This window comes from Lissotriton vulgaris, chromosome 2_1, assembly GCF_964263255.1.
Source record: "Lissotriton vulgaris chromosome 2_1, aLisVul1.2, whole genome shotgun sequence".
In the NCBI taxonomy this organism is placed as follows: Eukaryota; Metazoa; Chordata; class Amphibia; order Caudata; family Salamandridae; genus Lissotriton; species Lissotriton vulgaris.
This window is the reverse complement of record NC_141687.1, coordinates 535815248-535831581: the sequence shown is the minus strand read 5'-3', so window position 1 is coordinate 535831581 and position 16334 is coordinate 535815248. Positions and strand designations below refer to the sequence as shown.

The 16334-nt window shown below is 44.6% G+C and overlaps 2 protein-coding genes across 2 annotated transcripts in view; one reads left to right on the top strand and one right to left on the bottom strand.

Annotated features, from left to right (window-relative positions):
- DBR1 (debranching RNA lariats 1) overlaps positions 1-12444 on the bottom strand; it is an 80563-nt gene extending 68119 nt beyond the window's left edge. Inside the window, exon 1 of the mRNA XM_086955483.1 lies at positions 12274-12444. The gene's annotated coding sequence lies outside the window, so the exon portion shown is untranslated. The remainder of the gene's footprint in view (positions 1-12273) is intronic.
- LOC147730705 (uncharacterized) lies at positions 8350-9564 on the top strand. Its single transcript, XM_086954106.1, has 2 exons — positions 8350-8605; positions 9086-9564. The coding sequence occupies exons 1-2, from the start codon at positions 8416-8418 to the stop codon at positions 9562-9564; spliced, it is 669 nt and encodes a 222-aa protein (XP_086810232.1). The 5' UTR covers positions 8350-8415.
- Positions 12445-16334: the final 3890 nt, after the last annotated feature.

Sequence of the window (16334 nt, the reverse complement as noted above, 5' to 3'; positions counted from 1 at the left end):
TCAACGGCATTGTCTGCAAAGTAACTGGAAGCCTTCGGCCCCAGTTATCCAACCTGGGCTGGTTTAAAGATCCACGAAGAATCCATCTATCGTTAACAGCCCTTGGTACATGAATTGACTCTACCGAACTTTCATGTGCCTCCCCTTATCAGTTGGGAAACACTGGTGCAACCTATACATCACTCCTTTTAAAAGAACTCCGTTTTGGACAGCTAATCAGGACTAATATGTTAGTATTTTAACTTAAAGTGACTTTCACTTTTATGAGTGGATGGGACATGTGAGGGGGGGAGTTGGGACGTTCGTAAAGTTTTTTTTTTATCTTATACTGTAAAGATTTTAAGTAATCATGCAGTTTATTAATAAAATTGTCAAAAAATTGTCCTTAAACCACTGAAACACAGAAACTGAATGCAACTGAGCCAGGACTACATCTCCCACAATGCACCGTCTTGTCAATTTAAGGCTTAAATAAGTAAATGGCCACAATGACATTCCGCTGCCCCTAATAATCTTGGGCTATCATTAACGGCGATAGAAATCTGATGGGTACGGAGGGACAGCCGACCCCCGGCTCTGTAGAGGGGAGCCCTGATGAGCCTGGCAGCCCGCACGCCCCACTAACCGACGCCCGGCGGGTGACCGGGCCCCAGGAGATCCTGCAGGGCCCGGGGCGCATGTTCAGCCCCTCACACCGGGGGGGGGGGGGGCGCTATGCCTCCTAGACACCAGTGCAGAGGCGCTGTGGTGATGGGAAAGAAAGACCAGGAAGTGACGTTAGGTGGTATGTACAGCCCGGGTGGCTGCCGGTGACTGATTTCTGCCAGACTCATACCACCCGAGAACAGAGGTTAGAATCCGGCGGCGGGGCCGCTCACGGGCCTCCCGTGCCACGCGGCCCCCCTCGGTCACTGAGAGGGCCGGTGAGAGCCTAGTTGACGCTCACTGCAGGGGCGGGACGCGCACCGTGGAAACGCAGTGACAGCACGTGCGCCCTCCGGAACACAGCACGAGCCAATGAACAGAAGCTCCACCAACCAATCGCAAACTACTATGGCGAGGGCCTGTCTCCAATCACAAGGCTCGACAGCCAGTGACATCCATTGGTCACCCAATCGCAGACTAAGTTTCATTTTCAGCCTGTGCAGTGTTTTCCGGTGCTGTAGGAGCCGGTGGCGGGCGAGACTTCCTTCCGGGAAGGATGGCGGAGGAAGGCAGTAGAGTGCCGGGCGAGCTGGGCTTGAGCAGCAAGCAGAGCCGAGGACTCGAGATTTTTCCGGTGCTGTAGGAGCCGGTGGCGGGCTAGATTTACTTCCGGGAATGATGGCGGAGGAAGGCAGTAGAGTGCCGGGCGAGCTGGGCTTGAGCAGCAAGCAGAGCCGAGGACTCGAGGTAAGCACAGGGGGAGGGGGGTATTGGTGTTGTGTGTGTGCGTGCATGTGTGCGCATGCGCGTGTGTGTGTCTGTGTGCATGTGCAGGGGGGGCTGTGTGTGCGCATGTGTGCACGCGCCCTTATTGCATGCGACCCAAGCAGGGGCTGTGTGCGCGTTCACAGAACCCAATCTCTGCACGTGCCCCGGTCTGTCTCCCTTGAGAGCCGACTCCACAGCAATAGGTCTCGAGCGAGACCTAAAAAGAAGGAAGAAAGGAGCGGTCAGAAAGGGGGGTAAATGCTTAAATATATCTTTACCACCTGTGGATGTAACGAAAAAGGTAGCTAAGGAATTAGCGAAGGACGCTCCAACAGGGCTCACAGCAACAACTAGTTCGCTTTCAGAAGCCTTGTCTCTAAAAGGGATAATTAAGGATATGGAATGCCTTTTAAAATCTCTTTTATTGCCACTTACAGAGAGAGTCAAAAGGCTGGGGGAAAAAATGGATTGTATATTGGCAGCTTCTAATTTAAAGAAGCCCCAAAACAAACCAATTCTCACATTAATGGGCCAATAATTAAACATTCATTACAGAAAACAATTAGCCCCCAGGTGGAAAACCCCGTACCCAAACCAACGACCACTCACACTAATCTTTCTAGATTGGTGGCTCCGCGAGATTTACATAAAGAAAAGGCTAAATTAGGTCCCCCGAAATTCCCTGCTACTAGATATCTTCCTTTAACCAAGGCACCCAAAACGAATGTAGTTAAATCAAATAGCAGAAATGGCGTAGAATTACCTCCAGAAGCATCTAACTACGTCATTATTCTGACTGGAGTTCCGATTGTGCCAGACGGAATCACAGAATCCTATACTAGTCTTAAAAACAAAGTCATTCATTGGCTACGAAACAACAGACCCCTCCCACCACACTTAAATGGAGATATAATATCAGTAAGATGGTGTAACTGGGTGGGTCCTCGACCCAAAGATATTGAAGGGGATGTGGTGATAGTTAACTTTAGGGATCACAGAGTTATAACGTACATCAGTGATTGGTTTCCAGGGGGAAGTGAGGGAAGAGTATCATCTCGTAATCTGAGCTATTTTTATCCTGAAGCTCTGATGACGCCTCACAATTATCTACCAACACTAGGCCGTTGTGATTCTCTGCAATTTCCCTATCGCAACTCTCACCCAACTGTTTTAAGAAAGCAAACAAACAGTTTTCCCCCTTTTTTCCCACCCCAACGCCCAAACAGGTTCTTCCTTCCTCCTGGAAACAGTTATCACCCTACAAATCCAAATGAGTATTGGAATATTCCATTACATAACCTATTTGATCCCCTCTCTGGTTTAGATGAAAATGAATGACTCATGTCATCTGCTTTCCAAGTAGGAAGCACTCATGAGTACTTGACCAATTGTAAAACATCAAATGAATTATTTTTTTGTCACTCCTATTCCCATTAGTAGACCACCTGAGCCCCTACAAGTTACGACGGCGGATCGCTGTCTTTCACAATTAGATCTGAATGTGAGCTTAGGGGTTGGCCCTGAGCTCTCGAATTCCACTAAAATGCGAAAGACAATGTTAAATTCATCCCACTATGAAGAGAAAAATGATTGCTTTGCAGGGTGTAACTTTCCACACAATAGTTCTGCTAGCTCGATTACTTCTAGTGAGCCTTTTCCTGGAAAATTTTCTACCCCGTCTGTTAACCAACTGGAAGCTAACTTGGGGGGGAATGACGGGAAGCATGATACTGTATTATCCCCTGGATCATGTCCTACCATCTATGGGGAGAAAAAAGGGGCTGTGTCTACGTATCCCACACACATACCTGTTTACTCCCCCAACTTGGTCTTTAATTTGAATGTGGCAGGTCTTGCAACTAAAATTGGTTCTCAATCATGGTTGGACTTAGTGAATAGTTACACCATCCTATGCTTCCAGGAAACATGGGTATTAAATCCTGTCCACCTCCTTGGGTATCAGAACTTTCATTCACCAGCTCTAGTTAGTAATCAGGGAAGAAACAGGAGTGGTTTATGCGTCTATGTTAGTGTCTCTAGTGGACTCATTGTGTTGAAATATATACATATGGAATTTTACCAGGTTGTTGTGTTTGGATGGGGTAGCTCACTTAACCTTATCTTAGTGAATTGTTATAACAATGTGGCCTTAGAAAATTTGAAACAAATTTTAAATGAATTAAGTCACACAATTGTGACACTAAAAGAATCTCTAGGCAGGGAGTGTGTCCTCGCCTGGTTGGGTGATTTTAACTGTAATATTTGCCAGTATGGCCCGAAGGGAATCTGTGGACTTGGATCCCCTTTGGATGATACTCCGAACCATTTTATCCATTCCAAAATAGGGGATATCTTAAATAATTTTTTCTTTTATGTTAACTTGTCTTACATAAATGATTTATGCTCACCACCCATGCCTTCTCACCCAACTTTTCATGGGAGAGGTTCTAACACCGTGATAGATTTCACGCTTTTTTCTAAAACACATGCTTATTTACTCTCATCATGGAAAACGTTGGATGATATTTATGGCGACCATTATCCAATAGCATTTAATATTAATAAGTCCTCACCTAAGCAGGCACAAAGGGAACATTTTATTATCTATCAACAACCTACTTCCGTTGGGCGCACCAACAGTTACACCCTCAAATGGGATAAGGTTGATCCTGCGGCGTTCCTCGACAATTTACTTTCCGCAAGAAAGGTAGAGATCGACATTTGTCTATCTTCCTTAGAAGATCCCTTAAAAATTTTGGATTCTTTCTCAAAGATACAAGAGTCGTTAAAACTCCTACTCTCCCGCCAGTTCAAATCAGGACCTTATAAATCCCCAAAGGGTGGTTTGATAAGAATTGCACATCTGCACTAAAATCCCTAAAAAAGGCATTACATGCCACGCCTAGATCCCCAGGTGAGATCCGCCTGGCCAGACACCAGTATCGAGGTGCGATTAAGAGTAGAGAGAAAACCTTGAAACACGAGGCTTGGCAAGCTTTAATTTTTTCTTCCAAAAACAGAGATCCAACTGCATTTTGGAAGGCCGTAAATGCCCCCTTTGTTCAGGGAAAAAAACCCGAGTTGATTGATATAGCAATAGATGGGGATACCTGGGTGGCCCATTTTCAAAATCTGTCCCCTCTCATTTATCTCTACCGGGTCTTACTTCATCTTTTAATAACATCGGATCCCGTCTTGCATATTGTTTTCACTTGTGAGGAGGTTACTCTGGCCATAAGAGAAAGTCCATCAGGCAAGGCACCGGGCCCGGATGCAATACCAATTGACGTTTTGAAAGCTGAAATCGATCTCTGGGCCCCATTACTAACTATTGTGATGAATTGTGCTAACACCCATGGACTTATAACAACGTGGTCAGAAGTGATAGTAGTCCCTATATATAAAAAGGGGGACAGACATGATCCATCTTGTTATCGTCCAATCTCCCTCCTCGATGCCTTAATGAAGGTAGCTGGCCATATCATCTTAAAGCGTATGCAACAATGGATTCTATCGATTTTTTTCAGTACGGATTTCGCCCTGGCATGGGAACGGTTGAGCAGAGTCTAAATTTATATTTTTTAATTTCGAAATACACCGAAGCCAAGAAAGGGAACCTTATTATTACTTTTATTGATTTGAGTTCAGCTTTTGATTGTGTTGATCACAATCAATTATGGTCCACACTAGAAGACCTGGGTTTGGATCTTTCAATCCTAAATTTCATCAAGGAAATATACAGGGATGCAGGGGCAAGGGTGCGCTTTGGTCAACGAGGGCAGTGTTCGTCAAGATTTTCCATCAAGAGGGGGTGAGACAGGGGTGCATTTTAGCCCCCCTACTCTTCTCCCTCTATATAAACGCGATTGGAGACCACCTTAAGAGCTTCCAAAATGATTACCCCTTAGCCCAGGGTCATCCCGTCCCCATCCTCTTGTATGCGGATGACGCCGCAATTATGTCCCAAACCAGGCTGGGCCTACAAAGGGCTGTCTCAAAGTTTACACTTTTTATGAGGGAAAAGGGACTTAAGGTTAATATATCAAAAACCTTCTCCATGTCTTGTCGACAAGGAACAAAGAAAACACCTTGTCCCATTTTTATAGAGGGTAGAAAGATGGAGACTATAGATCAATTTCCCTATCTTGGGATCTCCTTTTACAGGAAGTGTTCCTGGCATACAGCAATCAAAGCCAGAAGGTTAGCGTTTTCTAGGGCGATTGGAGCCTTGCAGAATTTTGCGGCTAAAATTGGGGGCAGACCCGTTAAGGAGTTGATTGTAATCTATAAGGCGAAATGTGTAACAACGGCCACCTATGGTTTTGGTATCTGGGGAATTGATACCTCAATTTTAATTCAACAAACTGAAAACTGCTTTCTCAGATACCTCCTGGGAGTCCCCAAATCAACAGCTAGTTACTTTATACACATAGAACTGGGCCTCCCCTATATCTCCGATATAATAATGACTGAGCCCATCTTGTTATGGCATAAGTTGTGGCTAACCTCAGAGACAGTTTTTAATCGTAATATAATATCTGATTGCCTACACCTTGATGGTGTGAAGCAAATTAAATGGCTGTCTTTTGTGGAAAACATGTTAACCGAGATAGGCCACCCTGAGTTTTTTAAGAATTCATCCAGTATGGAAACTATGCCAAGGAAAGCGTTACGTAAATTGGCTATGGACCACCTAGCGAATAAAAGATGGTCCACTGAAAAACTTAAAAAATCAGTGTTAGCCTACCAACAAATTACAATGGGAACAGGGCCTGCAATTGTACCTTGCTAGTGACACTAACTGCTATACCAGAATGCTTCTTGCAAGGTTTAGATTGGGTTCTTTTTATCGTTTAATTACTTTCCCAGTCAGTAATGACTGGTCGAGAGAAATGTCGCCCTGCCCCTGTGATGATCTCGCCCCTCAATCTAATTTGCATTGTATTTTATTCTGTAAGTTTTATCAGGTTCCAAGAAAGATCCTACTTAAACCAATTCTCAAAGAGTGGGGCTTCCGGTCTTGTAAAAATGCTTTTCTTAGACTACAACGGCTGGAAACTATGGAAGTGGTCCACACTCTAGCTACATTTTTGAAACTTTTGGTAAAGTTTAGGAACTCGATGTAATACATGAAATGTATATATGAATTTTCGAAATGTTTTAAATGTAGAATATTTTAAAGACCAGGTTATTTTTTAAACTCAATGTTGTTTTTATAAAAATGCATTAGCCACTATCTGATAATACCCCTCTCTTTTCTAAAATGTTTGTTCCTACTAAAATGGAAACGCATTGGCATTTTGTGACTTGTATTTGTTTTTAGTCATTTATGTTTTTTAATAAATGTATGCTTTTATGATATTACAGCGTATATCGAAATAAAGCTCTTTTGAATTGAATTGAACTCGTTTGTATATATTATTGAGACCGGGCCTATTACGTATTCCCTGTTTGCGCTAATTTACCTTGACCGCTAAGATCTCTGTAAAAATGAAGCAGGTCTTGTTACATCTGCCACTATCGATCCCAGCCATATATTATCCAGTTACAACCTGACCTACTGCAAAAGTACTGAGGCAGAGGGATCAAGCCCTGAGATAAATCACATTAATATTTCTCTCTCTCTCTCTCTCTCTCTCTCTCTCTCTCTCTCTCTCTCTCTCTCTCTCTCTCTCTCTCTCTCTCTCTCTCTCTCTCTCTCTCTCCTCCTTCTCCTTCTACTTCTCCTTCTCCTTCTCTCTCTCCTCCTTCTCCTTCTCCTTCTCTCTCTCCTCCTTCTCCTTCTCTCTCTCTCTCCTTCTCCTTCTCTCTCTCCTCCTTCTCCTTCTCCTTCTCTCTCTCCTCCTTCTCCTTCTCCCTCCTTCTCCTCCTTCTCTCTCTCCTCCTTCTCCTTCTCTCTCTCCTCCTTCTCCTTCTCCTTCTCTCTCTCCTCCTTCTCTCTCTCCTCCTTCTCCTCTCTCTCCTCCTTCTCCTTCTCTCTCTCTCTCTCTCCTTCTCCTTCTCCTTCTCTCTCTCCTCCTCCTTCTCCTTCTCCTTCTCTCTCTCCTTCTCTCTCTCCTCCTACTCTCTCTCCTCCTTCTCCCTCTCTCTCTCTCCTCCTTCTTATTCTCCTTCTCTCTCTCCTCCTATCCCTTCTCTCTCTCCTCCTCCTTCTCCTTCTCCTTCTCCTTCTCCTTCTCCTTCTCTCTCTCCTTCTCCTTCTCTCTCTCCTTCTCTCTCTCTCTCCCTCTCCCTCTCTCCCTCTCTCTCTCTCCTTCTCTCTCTCTCCTTCTCTCTCTCTCTCTCTCTCTCTCTCTCTCTCTCTCGGTATGGGATCCCTTCATGTTAAATTGCATCTCTTACCAAACTTCCAAACACCTCTGGCAAAACACTTATAAGGTCCCAGAGGGGAGACCTATTGGCTATGCCAATGCTTTTGCTTTATGTATTTGCCATTGTAATGCCTTTTCATTTATAAAGCCATTACATATTGCACAATTAACGTACAATACTACTAGCAAAGCTAATATCTTTAGCTTAATAAAAGGTGAAACCTATCGCATTTTTAACGCTTGTCCTTTCATGTTGGGGGTGCCAGTGGGCAGAGGGTAGCAGACATCTGACTCTCTATGCATCTGTGGGGATAGGTAACTTGATTTCCCGTCACAAACCCCAGTGTGAAAGTTCACTTATTGATAGTTCTTCTATTTCTCTCATAATGCCTCTACTTTGCTATTACTATTTGTCCTGAGCAGCAAGACCTAAGTATACACTCTGGCACGCCAAAAATAAAGTTGATTATTAGGTAATTTCCTCAATGGCCTTCAGTGCATGCCCAAACACTTCTTTGTAGTCCAAAATCTAGGCATATTAGATAGAAATTGCACCAGGTCAGTGTACTTTTTGGGGTGCTTTTCTCCAATTAAATCTGTTAATCAGTTTGATATGCTTTTGTATTTTACCTCTGAAACTTAAACCACACACAAACTAATTCCTGATTTTTATATCTAGCAGGACATAATCATGGCTTCATTCAACGTCCTGTTTTTCACTTGCGATCATTCTGTGTGTGTTCGAAAAGATGGTGACTTCCTGCTTTTGGACAATCCCGGGGAAGTTCTTTGTAAATGGCTGGTCGAAAATGTAGATGAAGCTGGTCGGCCAATCACCGAAGAGAGAGATTTTAAAGCTATGATTCTGTTCAATCATCTGGTAAGCACAATAAGTAAACCTTTATAATAAGTTTGCAACTACAGGATAACGGTACAAATTACCAACCTGTTTCAGTAAAAACCTACATTTGTGATTAATGAATCCAATAATGGACAGTAAAAATGAACATGCATGTCCCCACATATGCCTTGGATTGCTCTCCAGAGACAAATGTAACACGTATGAAAACGACTGAAATGTTTAGCTTGTGGCACTACTATAAGGCAGCCATTTTTGGATAAACTATTTTATTTAGGCAACTTTTTTTCAGGAGGTTCAAGTTCAGGCTTACAATGTGTACTGTCTATTAAGGAAAACTTACTTGGTTATGGATAGATTGTACATTTGTCCTTTATTATCAATACCTCTTTATTTATATATTATGGCTAGAGCGTGAAGATATATTGCAAGTGGTCAATGTGTTCTTTTCTGTTTTGAAGTTTATATGTAAATATATATTTTTTTCTCTTGCTTTTTTTATTGAAGAAACAGTCTCTAATGATTCAGGATATTTTTCAAGAGATAATTGCAAGCTATTCTGGCACAACAGAGGGTCTAAAACAGGTGTTACTTCAAAGGGCACTGGAGAGAAAGCAGATGTTAATGGACTGTGGCAATCGGGGAAGCGCTGGTAGACTTAAGAGGGTGTTACGCGAACTACAAGAGGAAGAAATTGCTGAGAAAAGATGCAAGGACAAAAAAGCCAAGCAGAGTGGACTGGATTATATAAGAGTTGGTAACAAAGCTCATGCTGAAAGCACAACTTCTCAGCCTGGTGATGCAAGTTTGCGGATGAATTTGCAGAAACTTGAAAACCTAGCCCTTTTAGCAGGGATGGCTAGTGTCCTTCATCAAAAATCCACAACTAAAAATGACGCATCAGACCGTGAAAATGAACTTGTCTTGGAGTCCCCGCTTAAATCCAAATATCAATCAATCAATCAATCAATCAATCAGTGACACTTATAAAGCGCGCTACATACCCGTAGGGTCTCAAGGCGCTGGGGAGGGGGGGTGCCGCTACTGCTCGAACAGCCAGGTCTTCAGCTTCTTCCTGAAGGAGAGGTGGTCTTGGGTCAGGCGCAGGTCGGACGGGAGGGAGTTCCAGGTCTTGGCGGCCAGGTAGGAGAAGGACCTTCCTCCTGTAGTCGCTCTTCGGATGCGGGGGACGGCGGCGAGGGCGTGGTTGGCTGATCGGAGGTGGCGTTTGGGAGCGTAGAAGTTGACTCGGCTGTTGAGGTAGCTCGGGCCTTGGTCGTGTAGGGCTTTGTGTGCGTGGGTGAGGAGGCGGAAGGTTATTCTCTTGTTGATGGGGAGCCAGTGAAGGTCTCTCAGATGTCCGGAGATGTGGCTGGATCGTGGGATGTCGAGGATGAGTCTGGCTGAGGCGTTTTGGATCCGCTGGAGTCTCTTCTGGAGCTTGGCGGTGGTCCCGGCGTAGAGGGCGTTGCCGTAGTCCAGTCGGCTGGTGACGAGGGCCTGGGTGACGGTCTTCCTGGTCTCTGAGGGGATCCACCAGAAGATCTTCCGTAGCATGCGTAGGATGTTGAAGCACGCCGAGGAGACGCTGTTGACTTGCCTGGTCATGGAGAGGGAGGAGTCCAGGATGAAGCCCAGGTTTCGTGCATGGTCTGTCGGTTTGGGTGCGGTGCCCAGGGCGGGAGGCCACCAGGAGTCGTCCCAGGCGGAGGGTGAAGAGCCCAGGATGAGGACCTCCGTCTTGTCCGAGTTCAGTTTCAGGCGGCTGGTCGTCATCCACTCGGCTACCTCTTTCATCCCTTCGTGCAGGTTGGCTCTGGCGGTGGCGGGGTTGTTGGTCAGGGAGAGGATCAGCTGGGTGTCGTCGGCGTAGGAGATGATGCTGAGGTGGTGTTTGCGTACGATGGCCGCGAGGGGGCTCATGTAGACGTTGAAGAGGGTGGGGCTCAGTGATGATCCTTGGGGGACGCCGCAGATGACTTCAGAGGCCTCTGACTTGTACGGTGGTAGGCGGACTCGCTGTGTTCTTCCGTCGAGGAAGGAGATGATCCATTCCAGCGCCTTGTCCTGGATACCGATGTTGCTGAGGCGCCGTGTTAGGGTGCGGTGGCAGACCGTGTCGAATGCCGCGGAGAGGTCTAGGAGGATGAGGGCCGCTGTTTCTCCATTGTCCATCAGGGCTCGGATGTCATCGGTGGCGGCGATGAGGGCGGTCTCGGTGCTGTGTTTGGCTCGGAAGCCGGACTGTGAGGGGTCGAGGGATCCGTTCGTCTCGAGGAAGGCGGCCATCTGCTTGTTGACGGTCTTCTCGATGACTTTGGCTGGAAACGGGAGAAGCGAGATGGGGCGGTAATTCTTGAGGTCAAGGACAAGGTCAAGGACAAGGTCAAGGACAAAAACATGCCTCCCTTTCACCACGACATCCTAGAGTAATCAACACTCATTCTGAAAATATAATGGGGCCAGTCTGATGTAATCAATAGCCATCCGGAAGCTGTCATAGGATCATCCAGGAATAATCCACACTCATCCAGAAATTGTCATGGGATCATTCCAGAGTAATACACTTCCATCCTGGAGCGGTTATAGGATCATCCTAGAATAATTGATAGTCATCCTTAAATTAGCTAGAACCCATCCTGGAGTAATTCTCCCTCATCCTGAAGTTGTCAATTAGTATTCGTGGAGTTGTAAAAGGTAATCACTCCCTGCCAGTAGAAATCATCAGAACACCATCCTACTGTAGTTTTTGTGATGAGTCTAGGTTCGTCATCACATTTACATTTTTTGTCATTCAGGCATACTTCAGGATGGCTTGGGATGACTTCCCCAGATAATTGCAGGAATAGCCTGACTGTAATCATCAGATGAGTCCAGAATGACTCCAGGATGATCTTCCTTTTTGCCATGGGGTGTCAAACCCCTGTTTAACTCGTAGAAAAGAGCAACTCATTATTTACAGCATTTGTCCTTTGTTACATTTAAAGAAGTAACGATGAAACCAAAGAAGAATGCCATGTGGAAATAAACCCCTTTCTACGTTCTGCTAAGAAACCATGAACCCATTATTGGGCCATTCCAGTAGTGTTTTAGTCCAACAACCAAATCCTATTTTAATGTTCACAATCCTCAGGCAGGCACTAACAAGAGAGCAAAAGTCTAGCATCTCCATAGCATAAGGAAAAATATCGCATCAAGACTTGCTAGCCCGCCTACATCATATTTTACAAACGCAATAGTACACGAGCACGGATATCTAGCTCGGGTTTGCATTACGGCAGCAACTTCTGTGAAGGTAATGTGGCCTAACAATATGTTTATTAGTCTGGCTAAATCGTAGAATGGGGTACTTTAGGTTACATCTATCCCCAGTCTCAGCGATGATCTATGGTAAAATAAACAAATATTTAGAATAAGATTAAACAACTTCATAACTGCCCTGGCCGGAGGGGTGGAGGGGGGAGTTGCTTTAAAATTAAATTAACCTTAATTGCCAAATAACAATATATCAGATAAACAAGTCACCCTATCTAAAGACGTTCTCATAACGCTGTACGTTGTTAATGCGTGCCGCTAAGCCAAACAAGTAAAATATCTCTTAAAATGAAAAATGGGTGCTAAAATAATTTGAGGGCTTTATAAATCATCCCCAATCCCAAAATATGACTAAGAAATATTAAAAACTCCTACCATACATAGACTCAAATCAGCCATCCTCCAGCACATTCCTGTTGCATGCGATTTAAAGTCACTTCCTGCGTCGTTGTTAATTTTTTTTCACCCAGACAACATTTTTTCTTGCAGTACTTCCGGGTTACGAACAGCCAATCGCAAGGCTCAACACATACTTCTTTTCTAAAAGGATGCGAGGATACCGTAATGTGCAAGCTACTCTAAGATTGGAGCATTGTCTACATTTCAGCCACTCATAGTGCTCGCGTACAATTCCGAGATGGCCATTGGCTGTAAAGAACAAAATTGGCTTCTATGACGTGTAACCGTTGTTTGATTTTTGCTAATGGGATTCTGGCGTTAGGCCGTTAAGAGCATTTCATAATGCCACCCGTTACTTTATAGGATGGAAAAGGGGTTAGGAAGAGGGGAGTGCTGAGTAGTAGTGGCGGTATCTAGCAGTTCGGAATTGAGGGCTGGAGAGTGGGGCAATTTGGGGCACCTTTCAGTTCCTATGTGCACTGTATAGAGAAGATTGCATGGTGCCTGTTTGCCAAGAGTCCAAGTAAAAATTGGGCTCTGCAGATGAGTCCTGAACAAGCTGTTCAGGTGACAGCAGTACTGCACGGAATGTAGCAGTTAACTGCACAGTGCATGAACAATCATTGTACTAATGTATCAGGTCTGGATTGCAACGTGTAAACACTTTCTGAGGTGTGGGGTAGGGAGGAAGAGTGGGAAAAGGAAGGAAGCAAGCAGGTGGAAGTCATGAAAGAGATGTGCAAGAAGGAAAATCATAAAAGGGAGAGTGATGAAGGAGGAGATAGCGGAATGCAAAGGAAGACAAAGAATTTGAAGTGAACTGGGGTAACTTCAGATAAGGAGTACAAGATTGGAGTGGAACATGTAGAGAGTGAAAGAGGAGAAGACAAGAGCGAGACGCAACGGTAGAAGAGCAGTCCTAGAAGAGAAGGTATGAAAGGAGAGAGTGACGTAAAGACGTGAAGCTGAAAAACAAAAAGCGGTTAGCAAGAGGAGAACCAAGAGAAAAGGGAAACTCGGACATACGGAAGAGCAGGAGTGGAGAGAAGGAAAGAAGAGGAAGAAAAGCTGATAGTGCAGGAGAGAAAAGGTGCAGCTATTCATTATTAAACAAAAAGTAATTTAATATGAACGGTTGAGGGATTGACAGAGTTGGGGAATACATGGCCTGCTTCAATAGTGTCTAGTTCTGCTGTCGAAGACACGCAATAACAGTTCTTTAACTGTGTTAAGGTCTGCTGATATTAAAACAAATTTCTTTAGCATCACAATTGGTACTCCTGATAGAAGATAATAAAGTATCAGTAATGCCATCGGGATCAAACTTTGGTGTAGATCGGGCACTGAAGCTTCAAGGAGTTATATTACATGACCAGGCTGTAGGACACAAAATCCTACTGCCACCTCTTTCAAAACGAAGTCAGACACTCATTAGGAAAGGCTTTCACATGCACCCTAGAAATAATTAAGCACTAAATTCAACTGAGTCTGCCCCATGGTTGTTGTTAAGATGTGAGCATACCCCTGCAATCTAGCTTACATGTAGTTCCATTCTGACATTTTCAAGAGACAAAATAATTAAGGCTCAGAGGAGCAGACTCCAGCATTCACCACTTCTCCCAAACAAAGCACTATATTTTAGTGCCGCATATTAAGGAGTGTCAGGTTCCCGTCTTAAATCGCTGCGTTTTCTTACAAAAGTGCCGGGAGAGGTGGCAAAATCAAACCCATCGCTCTCCTCGCCTCTTCCCCCGAGCCAAAATACCAACAAAATGGAGCAAATTTCTCTTCATTCCCCCTCTAGTAGACTCACAGAATCTGTAAACTTTCGATGAAGAAGAACTTTCTCTACTCCCCAGTGGGTTCCCCTGCAGCCTGCCCCCTAGCTTCCGCTTCCGTTCAATGCAGAGGAGGTACTACTGTGTGAGTCAGGAAATAGAGGAAGGAGTAGAAAACTGTATCAAGTCATCAAGCACTGGCAATGTCTACCGATGTCCTAACTTGCCTCATACAATGTAAAGGTAGGCGACCCTACAAATTAATTGCAAGACCTGAGCTCGGGCTGTAAAAAGTTGGTGCACGATCAGAGTTTGAAAATATGTTGTATGTTAGCATGCAACAAAGATCATAATACAATAAAATAAGGTGTCTTGAATGTTCAAGTAGGTGTATATGTGGAAGTCGCCCCTTAGCTTATAAATAATTACTCTAGAGCCTGGTGTAAAGATTTAAGCTCTTTATTCACTCGGAGCGCCGGGGCAATGCTCTCATTACATCGGGCTCGGCCGCTATCTAAAATGGCCGCCCTTCCGGTTCCGGTCTCCGCCCTACGGGAGGAACTAGACCGTCACCACATACCCCCCCTTAAGCACCCACAACATTATGTGAACAGTTCACAAGAGATGTGCAAGAAGGAAAATCATAAAAGGGAGAGTGATGAAGGAGGAGATAGCGGAATGCAAAGGAAGACAAAGAATTTGAAGTGAACTGGTGTAACTTCAGATAAGGAGTACAAGATTGGAGTGGAACATGTAGAGAGTGAAAGAGGAGTAGACAAGAGCGAGACCCAAAGGTAGAAGAGCAGTCCTAGAAGAGAAGGCATGAAAGGAGAGAGTGACGTAAAGACGTGAAGCTGAAAAACAAAAAGCGGTTAGCAAGAGGAGAACCAAGAGAAAAGGGAAACTCGGACATAGGGAAGAGCACGAGTGGAGAGAAGGAAAGAAGAGGAAGAAAAGCTGATAGTGAAGGAGAGAAAAGGTGTAGCTATTCATTATTAAACAAAAAGTAATTTAATATGAACGGTTGAGGGATTGACAGAGTTGGGGAATACATGGCCTGCTTCAATAGTGTCTAGTTCTGCTGTCGAAGACACGCAATAACAGTCCTTTAACTGTGTTAAGGTCTGCCGATGTTAAAACAAATTTCTGTAGCATCGCTATTGGTACTCCTGATAGAAGATAATAAAGTATCAGTAATGCCATCGGGATCAAACTTTGGTGGAGATCGGGCACTGAAGCTTCAAGGAGTTATATTACATGACCAGGCTGTAGGACACAAAATCCTACTGCCGCCTCTTTCAAAACGAAGTCAGACACTCATTAGGAAAGGCTTTCACATGCACCCTAGAAATAATTAAGCACTAAATTCAACTGAGTCTGCCCCATGGTTGTTGTTAAGATGTGAGCATACCCCTGCAATCTAGCTTACATGTAGTTCCATTCTGACATTTTCAAGAGACAAAATAATTAAAGCTCAGAGGAGCAGACTCCAGCATTCACCACTTCTCCCAAACAAAGCACTATATTTTAGCGCTGCATATTAAGGAGTGGCAGGTTCCCGCCTTAAATCGCTGCGTTTTATTACAAAAGTGCGAGGAGAGGTGGCAAAATCAAACCCATCGCACTCCTCGCCTCTTCCCCCGAGCCAAAATACCAACAAAATGGAGCAAATGTCTCTTCTTTCCCCCTCTAGTAGTCTCACAGAATCTGTAAACTTTCGACGAAGAAGAACTTTCTCTACTCCCCAGTGGGTTCACCTGCAGCCTGCCCCCAACTTCCGCTTCCATCCAATGCAGAGGAGGCACTACTGTGTGAGTCAGGAAATAGAGGAAGGAGTAGAAAACTGTATCAAGTCATCAAGCGCTGGCAATGTCTACCGATGTCCTAACTTGCCTCATACAATGTAAAGGTAGGCGACCCTACAAATTAATTGCAAGACCTGAGCTCGGGCTGTAAAAAGTTGGTGCACGATCAGAGTTTGAAAATATGTTGTATGTTAGCATGCAACAAATATCATAATACAATAAAATAAGGTGTCTTGAACGTTCAAGTAGGTGTATATGTGGAAGTGGCCCCTTAGCTAATAAATAATTACTCTAGAGCCTGGTGTAAAGATTTAAGCTCTTTATTCACTCAGAGCGCTGGGGCAATGCTCTCATTACATCGGGCTCGGCCGCTATCTAAAATGGCCGCCCTTCCGGTTCTGGTCTCCGCCCTACGGGAGGAACTAGACCGTCACCACATATCTCCCCCCTTAAG